General features: G+C 32.5%; 2 protein-coding genes across 2 annotated transcripts in view; both read left to right on the forward strand.

The window, feature by feature from the left end:
* The window catches only part of LOC134829193 (protein javelin), a 30,796-nt gene extending 16,518 nt beyond the window's left edge, over positions 1-14,278 (forward strand). The window contains 5 exon segments of the mRNA XM_063842191.1: positions 3,595-3,848; positions 3,899-4,124; positions 4,184-6,481; positions 6,483-7,911; positions 14,162-14,278. Of these exon segments, the coding sequence (XP_063698261.1) occupies positions 3,595-3,848; positions 3,899-4,124; positions 4,184-6,481; positions 6,483-7,911; positions 14,162-14,206 (4,252 nt within the window). The 3' untranslated portion in view covers positions 14,207-14,278.
* A 3,307-nt stretch (positions 14,279-17,585) lies between these two features.
* Positions 17,586-18,053, forward strand: LOC134831362 (U6 snRNA-associated Sm-like protein LSm3). Its single transcript, XM_063845081.1, has 2 exons — positions 17,586-17,709; positions 17,766-18,053. Exons 1-2 carry the CDS (start codon positions 17,692-17,694, stop codon positions 18,030-18,032), a joined length of 285 nt encoding a protein of 94 aa, XP_063701151.1. The 5' UTR covers positions 17,586-17,691; the 3' UTR covers positions 18,033-18,053.
* The last annotated feature ends 2,005 nt before the right edge of the window (positions 18,054-20,058 follow it).

Below are 20,058 nucleotides of genomic sequence, written 5' to 3' on the forward strand. Positions count from 1 at the left end.
TTGTTTTGGATTGTTGCGACATGAAAACTAAAAAAAAAAGAGTAAGAGAGATTAACCGAAAACAAAAAACATGAAAAATGCATTTTTTGTCGGAACCGACAGTAAGACGTGAAAGGAAGTGACATTCTATTAATATTAATAACGATATTTTGTTTTGTTTTTTCGTGACTCATGAGATTCGAAAATTTACAATTATGATTTCGACTTTTTTTTTGGTTTGAGTTCAACCTTGATCCAGACACAGCGATTGAATTTAAATGCGTTATAAAACTACAATTGTAATGGCATTCAAACGCATAACTGGTTTGAATTCTTTAATTCGTAGCTATGAGCAAAAGTAAGGCACGAAACAAGTGAAAAGTACCGCTGCTTTGCGAAGTTATTTGTATCACATATTTCTCGTTTTTCTTTGTTGCGGCAAAAAATCTATTATGATGCTGTGAGATGATAATTTTTTACGTTTAAAGATCTGATGAACTGTTTAAAAGTTCAAAATTATTTTGCTGAATTACTTTTAAATTCTTTGAAAAATTTGCTGAATAAACCTAAGCTTGTTAGAAATTTGCTGAATAAATTGAAAATTTTAATAAAAAAAAGTTTTCTGAATAACTTTAAATTTCATACAATTCAAAATTCAAATTTTTTAAAAAATATGTTGAAAAACAAAAAAAAAAATTTTTTTTCAAAATTTTTCAATATACGGAAAAATTTTCATAAATTACGTAAAAAAATAATAAATGATGTTTACAGATGACTCAACGATTCTAATTCATCTTCTTCTTCGTCATGCTCCTTCGACATTCTGTCATTGTTATCCGTTCATTCAGCCATTCAGCGGATACGATATCAATTAATATTCAAGAGATAAATTGTCGATAGCTTGACCATTGATTGTTGCAGCATTAACGGAAACTCTTTTCTCTGCTTCGTTCGATAAATTAACTTGAAAGTCGGATCGGAAGAAGAATGTCGGAGAAAAAGCGCCGTTTAATCATTTTTTTATTGAACAAAACGATCTCCTTGAATTATTATTATTCGATACTTCAGTTCGCCGCTCATTGAAGTGCACGCTACACTGATCAACGATTAGACCTTCCGTTCAATAATGAGATATTTTTCTGCTTCTTTTTCTCGTTGCATGTCGTTGTTGTTGTCATAACAATTATCGTAGACAAGACCATAAAATTTATTAATCATCGTCGTTTATTTATATTAATTGTCATTGTTTTTATTTATTTATCCATAAATTCCAGCAACACACACAAAATCAATCAATTTAATGTTTGTTGTAGACTCCAATTACGTTAACAGGTGAACGGTATACGAAAAAAAATGTTGAAAAAAGTCTGTAGAAAGGAAAATTAGAGCACTTGATTGATTGAGAGGTAGATTACGACAAAAAATTTCGTTTTCCATCGAGTTGGGCATTTAATGAAATTACAAAAGGGGACTTTTTGTTACAATTTCTTAACTTGACCCGAGGTACGAGTTCAGGTTAATTGTTCGAAAGCACTCGTTTGTGTCAAGAAAATTTGACAAGGCAGTAAAATTTCATAATAAAAGCCACAACCTATGAATTAACAATATAAATGGTGTGTAAAGGCAGTTTATATGGCGATGGCGGCAGAAGAAGTCATCGTGTGTGCTTTCGCTTTTAACGTTTTTTTTATGTTTTATATTATTCACACATGTCGGAAACACATATATTATGCAACAAAGTAAGACAAAAGGCATAAATTTGGCATTGTTCGTCTTTTTATTATTTTCTGTTGTTGTTTTCTTGCATGAAAATTTGGTTTTGTGAGCGCGTAAAGCATCGTGCCGGTATTTTTGTTGATTTTCTTCGTTTGTAGGTCAAATCAAATGTATCTAATTTTATAATTAAAATTTTATCTTTTTTGATCGCTGCCTTCGTTACACTTCTGCGCAAGCACATTAGGAAAGAATGCAATAAAAAATCTTGAGAAACGATTTTTTTTTCTTTGAAATAACAAGAATTCGAGCTTCAAGGATTTTTTTGATGCCCACAGAAGCTTAAAAGCGATAAATGTCGCTCACAATATGTTACAAAAATAAATCCCTTTAATAATTTCATCAACTGCGAGACAAGCAGCAACAGAAAATCCCCTCATCAAAAACGAAAAACGTGTCACACGAAAAAAAAAATAATAAAACAAATCCCAGCAAATTCAATGACCAAATATAAAAAAAAAGTGCTTGCGGTCTTTTTTACTTGTTGTTGTCATTGCTGCGGTCCTTTTCATTTGCTCTCTCTCTGTTTCGAATCCAATATAAATTATAATGTGAAAATCAATAAACTTTCATTCCGAACGTTGTCTGCTTAATAAATTTCATTGCAAACCGAGAATGAAGCAAAACAACAATAGTTGCCCGAAAAAAATCGCAAATTGGAGATAAATCAATGAATGCATCCCCGTGGTTTTTATGCTATTATTGCTAATCTAAACCTTGTTGTTGGTATTATTATCCCCTCGAAACGAAAAAAAAAAATAAAAAAAAAAAAAAAAAAAAAAAAAATATAAAAAAAATAAAATTAAAAAAATATTAACTTTTAACTTTTTTAATTTTTTTTTTTAATTTTTTTTAAAATATTTTTTATATTTTTTTTTTAATTTTAGCATTGTACGCTGACTCGAGTAGATAATTTTTCTCCATGAAACATATGCTCGGAGACGTATAGTTTTCGAGATTACCTCTCAGGAACAAATTTTGTTGGGCAAAAACAAAATAAATTTTGTAAAAACACATGAGCTAATATTTATTTAGTGAAGCATTCGACCACGTATCACAGAAAATCCACATAAAATCTCCAAAATGGATGTATTGCGATAGAATATGCAGAAATATTAAATGTATCGTTTCGTTTCGCAAATTGTTTGTGCGCGCTGCCCAACACTGAAAACTACTGAAAGTGTAAAAATAATAGTAGAAATTTCCATTTGAATGATCAAATATGAATGAAAATGCATCGCAGGTGTGTGCATTAGATGTTTGTATGTCGAAAAAATTTCCAGAGCATTTCCAACAAATGCATGTACAAAATATTTTTATGATTTCTTTATTTATTGCGTGCACGAGAAAGTCGCTTCTTGATGTCGACGTGCGCCTACTTGCCCATTGTTGGCTGAAGAAAAAAAAAAGAAAAAATGTTTTAATAATGATTTGTTGCATTCTTTAATTGTTAATTTTCGCGAGTGTTCAAACGTGAACAACGAACGAGAGGTAATTGCATTGTTCAATGATGCAAGGCACGTGTGTGTGTACGCGAAACGGAGAAAAGGAAGGGTAATACATGCATCGCAATGCATTGAATGCAAAACTCTCGGAGAAAGACACACGAAAGTTTCGTTACTTTTTTCATTTTCTTCCATGCGGCAGTCGAGTATTTGGTCTTCTCTCTCTCCGAATCAAAGTAATGTCTTTCATTATCCATTTTTTGCATCAAAGTTTGTGTTTTCCATTCATTCACAGTGTTAAAAGTTGTCTCGTGTAAGGATTTTCCCTCCAATTTTCCAAAAATCAAAATTTTTCAGAACAAAAATTAACATTTTTTTTATTTTTTTTTTTTTTCAGAAATTCTGATTCCGCATCAAACTACGTGGATCGAGTTCGTTTACGAGACCCAAGCAAATTATCACTCGGAGCAAATCCTTGTCGAGGAAGCGGTTGGCGTCAAAAGTCACTCTCAAATATCGACTTAACAGCAAGTCACAAGACAAACGGCGTCTTTCGATATCGAGATTTTGAGGGAATTGGCATTTGTGATTTGTATTCGAAAAATAGCGGGTGTGCTGAATACGACGATTTGTACGGAGTCAATCCAAAAGGTAAAAAAATTCAAAATTTTAGAAATTTTTATTGAAAATTTTCTTTGTAGCAGGATCATTTCATCATCATAACAATAGTAGCGTCTTGTACGATCATCGTGACGAACCAGAATTATATGCGCATGAAACAGAAGCTTGCAGTTTACGCCGAAGTAGAAGTTTAGCGATTATTAGAGAAGAAACTTTTAATGATTTGCGAATTAAAGGCGCAAGAACACGCAGATCGCAGTTAATTCCGAGAGCGAGATTGGTTGATAGAAATTTTTTCAAAGATAGGTGAGTGCAAATTTTAATTTTTTTTTAAAGAAAATATTAATTTTTTTAATAAATTTTAGATTTAACTTCATTTACGACGGAAGTATCAGCGGACTTGATACATTAACATCGGAAAATCAAGATACCGAAAGTCAGTATTCAACAACAAAACGACAAAAGAATCGCATTCAGCCCCAATATCCTTGGCAACAAGATCGGAGCGACTTGGAAAGTATCGATTCGAGTATTTTCAAGAACTCGCAGCATCAAAACGGTATCGAGAGATCCAACAGTGTTCGTGTCGACATTCATAGTACAGATACTTTGGGCGTTTCGAAGGATTTGTCAAAGTCACGAACAAATCTCGACGCTCATATCAAACTTTTGGAGCAAATTTCTCTTCCATCCGACGATTTGCAACATTCAAAGAGATTTTCCGACGCCAGCGATTATTTCATCAAAGAAGAAGGCGGAAGCGGAATAACTGTAATCGAGATAAAAGGATCGAATGTCAGTTTAGCAGCTGATTGTAACGCAAAAGAACCCAGTGTAATATCATACGACTCGATTTACCTCTCAAGCGAGAGCAGTGAAGGCAAACAAACGGTATTCGAAGATCCGAATTGTGCGGCGCATCGTTCTACGGAATCTGATTTAATTGCAATTAGCATTGAAGTTTACGACGATTTGGGACAAGCTCCTTCGAAGTTTGAACAAGCCGATGAAACGACAATCGACACACTTTACAGCCAAGTAACAAAACCAAAGATTATCGAGACAATACCAAAGAAACAGCAGCAAATTCCATCATTTGTACGTTCTTTAGCTATTCGAGAAAACTCTGAAACGCAATATAGTTCATTACCGAGTGCAGAAATCGATAATATCCTTCGCAAATCTGAACGTATCGATGCAAAATTAAGATTTTCGTATCAAGAACACAATAATAATCCGTTTTTGGAAGAACCTTTACCCGATTACGACACAGTTCAACGTCCTCAACAAGCTTTGCCGACAATTCCGGGCTCAGGGCCGTCATCCATTGAAGAAAGTGACAAGGGAGCTCCTTCCATTGAGCTTATAAAGTGCTCAACGAAAGATTTCGAGGCAGAACAAAAGGAATCTACGAAAGTTTTCATCAAAGAACTCGGGCTTGAATGCGATTACGAGAATTCTATTGTTGGTTTAAGTGATCCTGACTCGGATATTGCTTCAATAGACCCTCCGCCATCTGTAACTTTAGGCGGAAAGAAAGTAATTGTCGACGAAGTTGCAGCAAAAGCTATAAAACGCAGCGAAAGTGACGTCACAAAGCAATTAAAGTCAAAAGAAGTATCAGCAGAGAACATTTACGACGAAGTAATCAACGTTCAAGAAGACTCAAAACACACTTTTCGTCCCATTGAGGTTTTCAAATCGACATATTCAAATTCAAATAGTGACAAAACACCTGAAAAAGAAGAAAATCTCGACGACAAACCGATAACCGTTATAAAAGTTACAACTTTTGATCGTCGTGATCCCGTAATAGCTCGTGACGCGCAAAAGGCAAATGTTATCAAGTTAGCAACGTTTTCATCTCTCATCAAAGACGCTGCCGAAAAAATGCCTCGTCCGCAATTACTGCAAATTGTCGACTCAAAATCATCAAAAGTCGCACAAAATATCGCAAATCAACCAAATTCATCAGAATCGAAAGCTGAATTTTTGCATCGTGTCAATTCCGTTCACACATATTGGTCAAAAATTTTAGAGGAAGTTCAAAATTCAGACGATTTGAAATCCGTGTCAGAAGAAACCAGTTCAGTTCGTGACGATTCAAGTCGTCGTACGAGCATCGAAAGTTCGCAAAACTCGTCGAGTTATTTTACGGCAAAAACTCATCTTTCTCACACGGATTCGGGGAATGAATTTCAAAGTTTTTGTCCTTCAGTTGAAATTGTCGAGCTCGATGGACAGAAAAAAGCTGCAATTGTCAAAGCAAAAAATTTCGACGAAGTAGATTTTGATCATGTACGTTATCGTGTCATTAAATCCGATGTCTTCCAAAAACGTATGATCATCAATAATCGCAAAGAAGCACAATTTGACGGGCTTTTGCAATATTTGCAAGATTACAGTTTCCAAGAGTTATTGGCGAACAACAATGTTGTCATAATTGAACCTGTTCGCACAAAAATCGAAAAACCTTCGGAAAAGAAGCCTCTTGAACATTCAATTCATTGCAAAATTACAGGAGGCGCCGGCGGACACAAGAAAAATGCATTAAAACAAAATTTCTTCTACCATCCAATTCGCGTGAACAAAGAACTTTTGGATGAAGAGCTGCCGAGTCCTGATACCGTGAGAAATGTTCGAAGCATGTTTGAGCATCGATTTCGGACTTGGAGCGACAAAACGTAATTCTTCAACTGTAGATGACTCGAAAATTAACACAAGAAATACAGATACGTTGCGGAAAAAGGCACTTCGATATCTGTCAATTGATCAAAATACGTTCAATAATAATAATGACGCGCGAAAATGGGATTCCGCAAGTTTAAGCAGCGGCGTAAGTAGCGGAGATTTGAGTTCGCCATGCGAATGTAATGAAAATCCGCGCGACGATGGGCATCAAATGTATGCAAGTGCGGAGAATTTGTGTCATTCGAACGCAAATGGAGACGAAGATGGCGATGAATTCGAGTCGCATTACGTTAGTCAAGATATTTTAGAGAAAATTCGAGAGCGCGGAGAGACAATAACGTATTACGGAGGTCGCGTGATGAACAAAAAGAATGGAAAAGTGAGTGCAATGACGAAAGCGATCATGAACGAGATTAACAATCATCAAAACTCGGTATTTAAGAAGCATCCAAAAGATCAAGAATATTTGGGGATGAAGTTCAAACTGATCAAATCGAATAGTTGTAGTAGTAGATTGGAGCTTGCAGGTACAGGAAAGTTGCCTCCCGATTTGGAACATCAAAATCGTTGGATGTCTCCGTCGCCGGAAGCTGTTGCCGAAGAAAATGAAGAAGATTTGGAGCAAGAAGAACAAGAAGAGCCTAAAGTCGAACGTCAATTAACGCCAGAAGAGGAGGTTGAAGAAACAGTTCGCGATATCGTGTCAAAATTAGAACACAAGTCGAGCATCAATAGTCACGTAAATCGACCACGCATCGTCGAATTCCATCCCAAAGTAAAAGTAGTAAATAGCAACAACAGCACCTCGTCTGTCACAATCAACAATCAGCCAATAGAACATCATACCGCCATAAAACAACGCAGCAATCAATCAAACAACACACAAACGACAACAAAGGAACCTGTTGAACAGCCAAAAATCGATAAAACCGACGTCATCACGGTAAACAATCACATCACAAGCGAACCTTCGCAACGTCTCCAACAACGTATCGACGAAGCATCAGCACGTGCGAGCAAAATTTGTCGCAACAAAGACGTAGATTTGGCATTTTCGAGCCATGCTCCGCTCAAAACGACATCAAGTCTCGTAACGTGCGAAAAGAAACCTTTGGAAAAAACATTTTCCGTCGATTTCAAACAACGCCAACAAATCCCCGATGAACTCGATACGACGCCAACGCAACTAATGAAAAACTATCATCACACGTTGTCGTCGACGAAAAACAATGGCAACAACGAAAAGGAATACGATTCATTGGATGACGACAATGAGAACAACAGCACCGACGAAGACGAAGATAGCGACACTCTTGTGTACAAAATTTCCGACAACAGTGACAAATCACAACATTCATCAAGCACGAAATCATCTGTGAATGAAAATAAATCACCAAAAGTGGTAAGTTGGACGACAATTGGGAAATTCGATGAGAAATTGTACTGCGTGAATGACAAAGCGCTCATCGAGAAGAAACGCTACGACGAAATGGAATTCGAGGAATTTGAGGTTTTTGATCCGGCTCTCCATGCAAAAGAGGAGGAAAGCGAGAAAGTGAGCCCTGAAATGTAGGCAATGTAGGCAATCAACTTTACATGCGAAAAATTAAACATGGAAAATTAATGAAAAATAATTTATTATTTAGCCAAAATATATGAATGTCATTTGTCGAAGTCAAAAACAAACAAACGCATGAAAAATTGCCTAAAATCAATCCTACACACACGCTAAAGCCAAATACTATGCGAAAGTGCTTTTCTTCGCTAATTATTCATAAGAAAAGATTCAATTTTCACATTTTCTTGAGATTTGCGCACTTTGAGACGTGAATCCTTTAATTATTAATATTAATTTTAAGTATTAATTAGGCGAAATTTTCACTCTGCTATTAAATATGATATTTGACTTGGATCAAAACTTCATTTATAATTAAATATTATCCAAAAAATAATTATATTAGATATAGAGATACTATATATTTACTTCAAGACACCATTATTGCTACTATAATTATTATCATCATCGTAATTAAATAAATTAAAACGAAGCTCCGATTCCAAAACTTAATTATACTTAAAAATAATAAAAATTATATCACGAGATAGTATTATATTATGTAAATTTTTCCAATGAATAATAAAAATTTCAATAAAAAATAACTTACCTTCTTCTAATTTATTATTATTTAAAGTGTTCGTTGGTTGTCCAGCTACTTTTACGACGTTGGGAGACTTTTCCTGTGCTTTTGTTGTGTCTGTGCAGTAACATCTGATTTTCCGATGATGCCAAGACGTCTAAAAAAGAAAAAAACAAAAAATCCTTTAATGCGATTCGGATCGAATTTCAAAAGAACTTAAACCGAACGAGAGCTATTTAACGTTTTTTTGAATTTTTTTGGAACAAGGCCAAAAAATATAAAGTTCAGATACAAATTATTATTTTATTGCACATTCATGCGTTCGTTCAAGGTTCTTTTTTTCTTCTTTCAGACCAAAAAATAATTATCTGATGATGATCATAAATAAATATGATGCCGCAAAAGTGAGGCGCACAAAAAATTTCCCACAAATGCAGCTTTTTTGTCCTGTTTTGTTGATGACATAAACGAAGCTTGTCTGTTTTTGACTCAATTTTGGTTCATTTCATTTATGAGGTGATAAATTGTACGATCTTTGTTCTATTCTTCGTTAATCTCAATGGAGTTTTGGGTATTGAACTTTTTTTTTTGTAGCGAAATCCCTCGATGGTCGTGATTTTCAGACGAGCGATTATGTCTTGTCTCGTTCTTTTGTCTGTGCGAAGAGAAATAACGCTTCAGAGACACGATTTAGTACTAAATTTGGAAGAATTTGTCGTTCATTGACTTTTCGAAGCATGATTTTTATTTTTTTTAATGGGAAATGTCTTCAAATCAGCAATTTTGATCAAAAAAATTTTCATTTTTTAGCAGTTTCGATTTTTTTTTTCTCAAAAGAAGATTAAAGGAACATTTTTCTTGTACAAAAGTTATTTTATGCCAAGTTTGCGAAAAATTTCCATCAAACGAAGTGTGTTTTTCATTAGAAGCTTTTAAATTAATTGACGATCCAATCAAAAGTTTGCTTTGATGATACAAAAAAGCGAGTTAAATACACATTTCATGATTAGACACGCATTAAAGGAAAACACTCTCTCTCCTACTTCAACGTTGAAGGATATCCGTGTTAGTGTCATAATCACCATCCGCTCGACATCAAGAACAACATCATGACATTGTCGAAAAATTATTATTTTATTGCCCGAGAAATTGCCTTGTAGTGTCTTCTTCGTGCGGTAAGACAAAAGAAACACAAAAAAAAAACATCAAAAAAGGGAAAACACAACGAACGACATGACATTACATATTAACTTTAATCACCAAACAACCGTATTTGCACAGTATTTTCGGTTACTAACTCTTTCCCGGCGTTTTTTCTCTCTCGACATCTCAATATCACACGCCGCGACATGATGAGAAAAAGTGTGAGGCGAACACAGAACAGAAGGAAAATCGATTTTATCTCGTAGACTGTTGGGCGCATATGTCCAAACTACGTGCTTTTAATGCTTTTTTCACCCGTTCGCAAGATAAATGCAAGTAGATCATAACATTAGAAGGACACCGTATGTCGGCATTTGAGATTCAGATAAAAAATCTCCTAATTTTTTTATATCCCTTTCTTTGTATAGAAAAAATGACCAAATTGACCAAAGTTTATTAGAGAGATAAAAAGCGGGCTTATGGCACTCGATTGCAGAGAAATAAATAAAGAAAGAGTTTATTACGTTAAAGGCGGTGCGTGAAAAAAATTGGATCCTCTTTGGCGAAAAAAAAATTTGTAAATACAATTTTCTATCATTTAAAGGTATGAAATTATTTGAAACTTTTTTTTATTAAAAAAATTAAAAAAAAATTAAATTATTTTTTTTTTTTTTCAAAATTAAAAAAAATTTAAATTAATTTTTTTTTTTTAATTTAAAAAATAATTATAAATAAATTTTTTTTTTAAAATTAAAAAAAAAAAAATTTATTTTCAAAAAAAAAAAAAAAAATTTTATTTTTTTTTTTTCAAAATTTAAAAAAAAAAAAATTTTTTTTTTTCATAAAATTATTTATTTTTTTCTCTTGTTTAGAAAATCGATCAAATTTAAACTATATTTTTTTTGTAAAATTCATAAATTTGAAAATTTTTTAATTTTTAAAAATTAAAAATAAAAAAAAATTAAATATTTTTCTTTAAATTTTCAAAGAAATTTAATAATTCTTGAAAAAAAAACTTTTAATTGAAAGCCTAATTTTCAAAAAAAAAAAAGTTGGATCCTTTGAAAAAATTTTTTTTTCCATCTCCGACATAAAGACACATACGTGTAAGAGAAATGATCACGAGATTATCCTTGACAACCATGGAAATTAATTTCTACTTTACTTGACGTCTGTGTGTAACTGCCATAAATAAGAAATTCCTTTTCTTCTCAATTTCGTCTCGAAACAAACACAACCATCAATCGCTGCGGAAAATACTTTTTTCATGTACTTTTGATTCCGCTTGAATAAATATTTGTTTTGTTTGACAAAAATCTTGGAATTTGTAAAAGAAAAGTTTTTCGTCGCGCAAATATTGAACGAAAAAAAAACGAGGAAACATCTTGTAACGCAAGTAGGTACATCACGTTCATTTCGTTTTCGTTTTTTTTTGCGCGTGGGATATAAAACCTGAAAAAATGACGTTGATGTGAAAAAAGCAGATGCGTTTAAATAAATAATCGGTCGTTCGAGAGGTGAATGTCGACCACATTAAAGAGCTTTCGCATTGGCATGTTGCCCAAAACAGGATTGCTAATCGCTGGCACGCTCCTTTCCTTTTGATTAAAATGTTCGTTGATGGATGTGCGGCATGACAATTACTACAACGGAAGTCCAAATTGCCGATTGCTGATTATTTAACGTTAGAATTATTTCCATTTAGTAACACTTCATAAGGAAACTTTTGCTTTTTTCGCTAAAATGGAGAGAGTGAGAATATGAAAATTGATCGAAAGTGACGAAAAAATAACAATTTCTTTAGTTTTTGATAACAATCTTTGACGAAAGGAAACTAAAAGGTTTTGACGGATGGCAAACAATAGTTGAACAAGAATTTTGGAACAAGAAAACGATAAATTTTATTCATCAACAATTTCGTGGCAAATGTAAATCTTGTGTTTTTTTCATTAAAACGCGTGCATGAATAAATTTTATGGGCAGAAAATTAATTGTTGTTACACAGTTTTGGTTATTTTTTCCATTAATATCGCCTTTTACACGCACATTAGTGACGCGCAAGTGTTTCCCATAAATTTTCCCATTCAAAAGGAGTTTCTCTCAAAGGACTTTACCTCATAAAAGTTTGCAACATGAATGAATAGTTAATCGGATTTACGGCATTTCATTAATTCTCTTAAACATATTGATTGATTTTCGTGCTTTCATAAGTTTATGACAAAAGTTCAACGAGAAATAAACTTTCCAAGTTCACAAAGTTTTTTTTCGTGACGTGACTATAATTTAATTCTTGGTCAGTTTGTTAATATAACAAGGATGTGTCTTGTTTATCGTATTTCTCTTCTTTTCGTCGGAATAATTGATGGTTGTTGTTCTTAAATAAATAATAACGTTAAAAAAGTGAGAAAAAAACTCACGCGTGACAGGACTGCTGAAAACTTAATTTTTCTCAATGTGCATTTGTGTTTTTTTACATTTTTCTGAAACTCCCTACCGTAATTTTTTTCTGTACTTATCATCATCGTTATTTTCAAGGTTAGAGAGCTCAAGTTCGGGTCAAAACTTGATGATATATTTCGCCCATGGTCCCCTGATGATCAGATTTGCAAATGGAGTTCTCTTTTTGGGACATCCCATATAAACCCATATTTTATCCTTTTTAGTTCGTTTTTTAAATGTTTTATTTTTCCTCTATTTTTTAATTTTTTTTAAATTTTTCATTTTTTTAAAATATTTTTTAAATATTTTTTTAATATCTTTTTTTAAATATTTTTTTTTTATATTTTTTTTAAATATTTTTTTTTATTTTTTTCAATGATCAAAAGAATGTTTGTCTATCAATCAGCATTGACACCAACTGAATGTGATGTTGAATTGAAAAGAATGATGACAAAGCACTCCTTTCTTTTCTTTTCGAATGCTTTTTCATAATAGAGGAAGAAAAAAAAAGTTTTTCAGACAACAAACTTTTTTTTTGTCATTCGAACAAAATCGACAAGTTCAAGGATAAATTCGGGAAAAAAACTTTTTTTTTGTGTCACAAAACTAGATCGATGAGTCAAATACTCAAACAGCAAGCGAAATGTATCCAAAGTCGATAAGTAGTAAAATGATACTCCAATCCATTAAAGTACTAAAGTAACGAATATAAAGTGAGAGTAAACCACTTGGGATATCCTTCCTCATTTCCCTTACTTTTTTTCTCTTCTACCGGAGTTCAGTCATGTAATGGAATCAAAGTTGAGTGTACTTCTCGTCGTCGTCGTTTGAAACGTATCACTTTTCACTGTTCAAAGAATTTTCTAAAAAGTTCATTAATTCAATTAGATGAAAATAATTGTTGTTGTTATAACGTCGGTCTTATTATTATTTTTCTTAATTATGTCGACGTTTCTCTTGTTCTTCGTTTCGTTCGCGTGTCGGGATGACAATATGATTATCGCACTCGAGAGATGAGTTTACGTAAATGTTTGCTTTTTTTTTCAACGTAAGGAGAAATTTTTTGTATATATTGGTATTCAAGATTTTCGTTTCGGTGTTTTGAGGCACGTGTTTTCGCCTTATGTTCCTTGAAATTCATGTAAACTCGTGTTTCAATACAGATTTTGCTCCTGTAACATTGCTGCACTCGAAAATTTGCACTTAATTTGTTGCTACGAGACGCTTTTGCGATGGAAAACAAATAATTTACATTCCAATTTCACTAATTTTCCTTCCTGTGAACATTTTTGAGGAAATTTTGTGTTGTAGTTTACTGCAAAATAAAGAAATATTTCACCTGGAAACATCTGTTTGCGAGTTGTAGTTGCTTGAATGCGTCTTATTGAGTCTGATTGCCAAGTTTTTTCTTCCTCATAGAGTTAAGAGACTTTTCCATCATAAGAAACATTTATAAAAATGGAAATTCAGGCACTTTTAAATATTCATTGAATGAGGTAATATCAATATTCCATGACGCTGATGGTCTTTTGCATTGTATTCGTCGTGTATCGTCGTAAGAAAAGTTTGTTTATTCATCCTTATAAATTCATCTTGAGTTTTCTTGTCCCATTGGTCTTCATTTCTTCTTCTACGTTTGCTCTGTAATAAAATATGTCTCGGAGATATATCATTCATTCATGAGAAGATGCAAATTTTATTCCATGTACACAATTTAAATAAGCATTTTCACTGACGATAAAGCACTTCGTACATGTTTATGTTTTTTCGGAGGCTCTACGAAGATTTATCAATATGCACTTTGTGTATTTTATCTTCAAAAGTCTTTGAAACGAAGACGAACTTTGAATTCATCTCAACATGGGAATTCAACTTTATTCTATTTTAAGGCGAATTTAAGTAAGAATGACACTTTTCTCTATTCACTTTCAGGAATTCACAGCTGGATATATGGAAATTCGATTATTTCGAGAGTGACTCATCTTTGAAACACTTTCAGCAAGAAAAAAAAAATACGGAAATCAGGACATATGAATATTTCATGAACAGGCGTTTTCCTTGCTACAACCGAAAATACATTCCTCGGAGAGTCTGGCAGCGATAAACGAATTATAATTATATAGAGTAAGCCTTAATTGTCAGAAATTGTTCGATAAAATTAATTGTCGTGCACAAACTTTTGTTTCAAACTTGGCAAGATATTTCCTGATAATAGTTTCTAATGGTTCTCTATTGAATATTACCTATTTTCACAGTGACACAATTTTTCGCGCGCAATAGATATGCGAGCAGAGCAAAATATAATCCCGGAAAATATGAAAATACTTCAAAAAATGATAATTAATCATTCATAGCGAGATTCGCAGCAGGAGAAATTGTGGCAAATGACGTTGACATAACAGAATGAACGCCTTTGGGGGTATTTATCACTCATTTATGGAGTGTTTGTCTTGAAATTGTTTACCAGTTGCGTCGAATTCATTCAAAAGTAGGTTAGATGCAGGATTAAAAGTCATAACGACATTTCCATAGATCAAATCTAACGACTTTCCTTCTGTTAAATTGTCTAAAAATCATTATTTTTATACAATTCAGGAACTTTTTGTGCAAAATCTCCAACAAAAATATTATTTAATTAATGGAGTGGATATAATTGATGAAAACTTTTCAACTTTGCATAATAAAAAAGGTCTCTTGATGGCAAGTACATGATCATTAAAATTAATTCACTATTATTATTATTGCCACAGTGTCATCCCTCGATGTATTTTTCAGGAAAATTCATTTGTCTGAGGCTTTTATGGCAGATTTTAGTGTGATAGTAAAATATTTATCGCTGGCAATCAATTCACAATCGGCTAATTGGGGAAGATAACGTCTCTAATGAACACGAAATTACTCACATCAATCGATATTTATTAATTATATCCCCTTTGTTATGACAACTCGTATTGTGTCACGTTTTTATTTGGCGCAGAGGTGTGACACGGACTCGTTGGAGAAATTTTAATCAATATGTTTGTCGATTTTTTTTTTGATGCTCCGATAAGATAAGGGAACTATTTATTCAATATTTGTCTAAAGCAAACAACGTCATAAAAGGTGTTTGAGGTTTTTTGTTACGACAATGACAAAATTTTTCAATTTTTACAAGTTTTATTGTCAAATAATCACTTTTTAGAACTAAAAATATCGAAACGAAATATTTACAATCGTTGCAATTTCACGTAAAATCGAATGTCAGTCAAAACACTTCGATCGAATGTTTATTTGTATAAAAATAAACAAGAATTAACTTCAACAACAATAAGTGTGAAGGTAAGTTGAACATATGTTCGCGTTATATTTAGTGACTCACTATTAACGGCGAATTTAATAGGTCAAGCAAATCTTGTATAAAAAAAAAATAAAAAAAATATTTTAAAAAGATGCTTTTTTATAAAAGGTCCTAAAAAGTTGGAAATAAACGAAAATTTAAAAAAATTAATTAAGTAAAAGAAAAAAACATTCGAGTTTAAAAGTTTTATTACCATTCACTTTTATAAAAAAATTTTCTCTTACTTAAGTTTTTTAAAAATTTTCGTTTATTTTCAACATCAAGGGCCCTTAATAAAAAACTTTGTTAATTAAAAAAGCATCTTTAAAATTTTTTTTTTTATAATTTTTTATTTTTAAATTTTTTTTTTATTTTATTTTAGATACGATGACAGACAACTTTGGAATTTCAATAAAAAAGCATATAAAAAAGACTTTTAATTGAAATTTCTTATATTAAAAAAATTTCATAAAAAAGGAAATTCATCACTGTGCTTGAAATCGTGAATAATGACGAAGAACTCTTCAATGACGAATGTTTATTTATTTATTATTCACTTGATACGATGAGAAACCCACGGTTTTACGCTTATCACATGCACTTTTTGTTTTTTTAATTAACAAGTCAAGTGATGTCATCAATAGTATTTATACGTTGTAGACGTTAAAAAATGCAACTTGCGATTTGTAAATGGAAAGTGAAATTATTTACTTGAATTTGTTTCAATTAATCTCGCAGTTGATCATCTCCCAACAGCATGAATATTGAACAGTCATCGTTAGTATTTTATTTTATTACGTCATTTCATGGGAAGGTCAAAGAAACAAGAGAGCCCATTAAAAAAAAGACGTAAGTTGAAACAAAAACAGGTGTTATGAGAATCATACATAAATTTATGGTTTATGTGAATATCTCTCTCGTGATGCGAACTTTTTTTGAAATTGTTATTTGTGTTTGTGCTGTTGTTCATCATCATCATCGATGTCGTTGTAGTCAATAATAATAATAAATAATTTGATAAGCCACTGAGATTTATATTTTATGATGTTTTTGCGAGAGCTTTTAATGTTCGGATTGATAAGAGGCAAGTGAGTTTCACACGCGATCGAAGGACTTTTTTTTCCGGAAGAACACAGAGTCTTCTTTATTTATATATGAAAATTTACTATTACGCACCGAATCTGACACTTTAACATATTGCAGATAAAATTGTGTACGGTATATCGTGTATTGACAGCACTCGCGAACAACGACAACCGGGCGAATATTTTTGTATTTTTGTGCGAGACTTTTAGATTTTTTTGTGTGTTTGAACAAAAGTAACGAAAATATCAATAAACATTTCGCATAACCGAGACACACGTAACGCCCGATGACTTTTCGTGTGAAAATTTTTCACAGAATTTTCTTTTTTCTCTCACATATGTGTGTTATTCTCCATCGAAGACCTGCCCAAATATACTTTTTTTCGTTCAGCTGCTCGTATTTGTTCTGTGCGTGAGCACCTTTGGACTCGAAATTCGCCGTGGCAAAACTTTACCTTGTTCCTTTGATGCGAATTTGCTAATGTTGGTAATCCAAATCGCGTTAAATCAATTCGAAAAAGCACTCTCGAGCGTGCGACAACGTTCGTCATTTTTTTTCCCGATTTTCCTCGCTTTTTCGCACTGTTTTCCCACGACTGCTGAAAGAGAACTGATTCAATTTGAATTTTGTCTCTGTGTACGGCGCTCAGTTTCAGGTCCGTTGTTGAAGAATTTCAAATGAGGGCAATGTCTCTTGTACAAAAAACCTGTTGAGATACAAAATTTTAAAGATTTTTGATGAAAAATTGATTAAAAAATGTTTTTTTTACCTTTTTATGAATTAAAAATTTAATTTCAGCAACATCCCTGTCCTGTCCCATACATTATGTAAAGACTCACGTGATTGGTTTTTATATTCTTAATGAATTTCTATTGGATATTTGACGATTTTTCAACCAATCGCGTTGTTTCTCACTTTCCCAATAGACAATGCACGAGTTTAATAAACAAAAACAAATCAAACGTCAAGTAAACGTCTTTGCAACGCCGCGTAAAACCTTTTTCCTCCTTAATTTTCAAGAATTTCAGAAGTTTTAAACTTCCAAAGATAAATTTCAACAATGGCAGATGAAGAACATGTAAGTAACTTTCGTTCAAATCATTTATTTTTGTTTAAAAACTCTTTTTTTCATAGACTCCAATCGTTGTTAAAGAGCCTTTGGATCTCATTCGTCTCAGTTTGGATGAAAAAATCTACGTAAAGATGCGAAATGAGCGAGAACTCCGTGGAAGACTGCATGCCTTCGATCAACATTTGAATATGGTACTCGGAGATGTTGAAGAAACTGTTACGACAGTCGAAATTGACGAAGAAACGTACGAAGAAGTGTATAAAACAACAAAACGAACACTACCAATGTTGTTTGTGCGTGGCGATGGAGTCATTTTAATCGCTCATTAAATAAATTTATAAGAAATTTGATGTTTCACGTTGTTTCTGCAAGGCAAGAGCGACAACGGCTTCAAATAATTCATAAAAGTCGAGAGGAGTGATGAGAAAATCTGAATTTGTGATGTCTGAACTTTGGGTTTTCATCAGTTTTGGAAAAGTTTTGACGGTACATTCGAAGAAATCTTCAATTTCGAGTGATTTCAAAAGTTTACATTCCTTTGATTTGTGAAAAATCCATTGAAAAGCATTGCGAATGTTCAATTTTTCAGTAAATTGAGCACAAATCGTCAAAAATCGTGTCAAATTTGAATTGCTTTGAATCATTTTTTCATCAAAAGTTGATTTTTGACACGAAAATGGTCTTGTACGATAAAGAACTTCCTTCAAAAAGATCGTAAACATAGTAGCAAAGTATCCAAAATGTTCTGGTTTCGTTTTTACAGCTGTTTGTTGATTCTTTTTGACTTCATTAACGATCATTGTGAGATACAGCAAGTATTTCAAGAAGTTACAAAAGTTCACAGGTTCATGAAAATCGTTTTCATTAAAGCAAATTATTTTGAATTCCTTTTCAGCAGATGAGATAAGTCTCGAAGCATCGTCAAATCCTAAATCTCGAAACATTTGCCATAAGCCTAATCGATTCATGACAACATCTTTCCTCGGAATTTCGTTAAAAGACGCATAAATGTCGTAAATTTCATGTAATTTGAAATATTGATCGATAATAACTTGGTTTACGGATTTGATTTCAAGCTCAAGGGATGCATTTTCAACAATTTTTGAGATAAATTGACAAATTGGAGTCGTATAAAGTTCAATTTGGTATTCTGGAAGATGAAAAATTGAAATATTTTGAGGAATATCTCTCGCTTCAGGCAACAATTGAGAAATTGTGTAATGAAATTGACGAATATCGAAGATTTTTGTATTGAAAATTTTCCGTATGAGATCAATTTTTTGATCGTTTGTCAAAAATATCTTTTTCACGTTCAGGATTTGATCATTTTCGAACATTTTATCACTCACAAAGACATCTCCATTCAAAGCAATGAACAATCCAGGTCCATTTTTACGATTTTCATTCCAAATTGTCATCAACGACATTTGATTCCATCGTAAAATTCCAAGACCATGTTTCTTTCCTTCACTCCATTGACCTTCATATTCATCCAAATTGGTTGTTATTAAAGATTTTTCGGATTTCCATTCAATTTTTCCCAAACCATGAGGAATGCCATTCAAAAAAGTGCCTCGATAAACAGCTCCTGATGCAAAATAATAAATTCCTTTTTTCCGAAATTGATTTTCGTCAAAGTCTCCGACAAAAATTTCATTATTATCGTAAGTTGAGATTCCTGAAACACGTTTTCCATGAGAAAATTTGCCTTTGAAGACAGAAAAATTTGATTCGAGTGTTCCATTGCCATGAGGAAGACCGTCAAAGAACTTTCCGTTGAACTTCAAAGTTGAATCTTTGAATGTTCCATTTCCGTTGTACACTCCGAGATCAAATTCGCCTTCATAAAAAGTTGTTTTATTCGGAAATTGTAAAATTCCAAAACCTTCAAGTTGATTTCTGATCAATGAACCTTCGAAAAATTAAAATTAATTATAAAAAATTTTCAAAAAAAAAAATAAATTTTTCATAAAAATTAAAATTTTCATAAAAATTAAAATTTTCCAAAAAAATTAATTTTTCATAAAAATTAAACTTATGAGAAACAAACCTTTATATTTTGTGTTATCAGGCCAAATAACGACATTTTCTCCATTTTCACAAAAAGTTTCAACCAATTTTTCTTTATTAATTGCCACAAGTTCATTAAAAATTTCATCAAAAATATTTTTCAACACTTGATCCATTGTATTTTTGAAAAATTTTTATTTCATCGCCTTCTTCGATTTCAAATTAAGGGCTCAATTTTTTATTTTTTCACTTTATTTCCATACCTGAAGCATTTCTCACAGCAAGTACGAATCATACGTCATTTGCCGAATATTTTTTCGTATTAAACAACAACAAACAACGATT

The sequence above is a fragment of the Culicoides brevitarsis genome, chromosome 2, assembly GCF_036172545.1.
Source record: "Culicoides brevitarsis isolate CSIRO-B50_1 chromosome 2, AGI_CSIRO_Cbre_v1, whole genome shotgun sequence".
Lineage (NCBI taxonomy): Eukaryota > Metazoa > Arthropoda > Insecta > Diptera > Ceratopogonidae > Culicoides > Culicoides brevitarsis.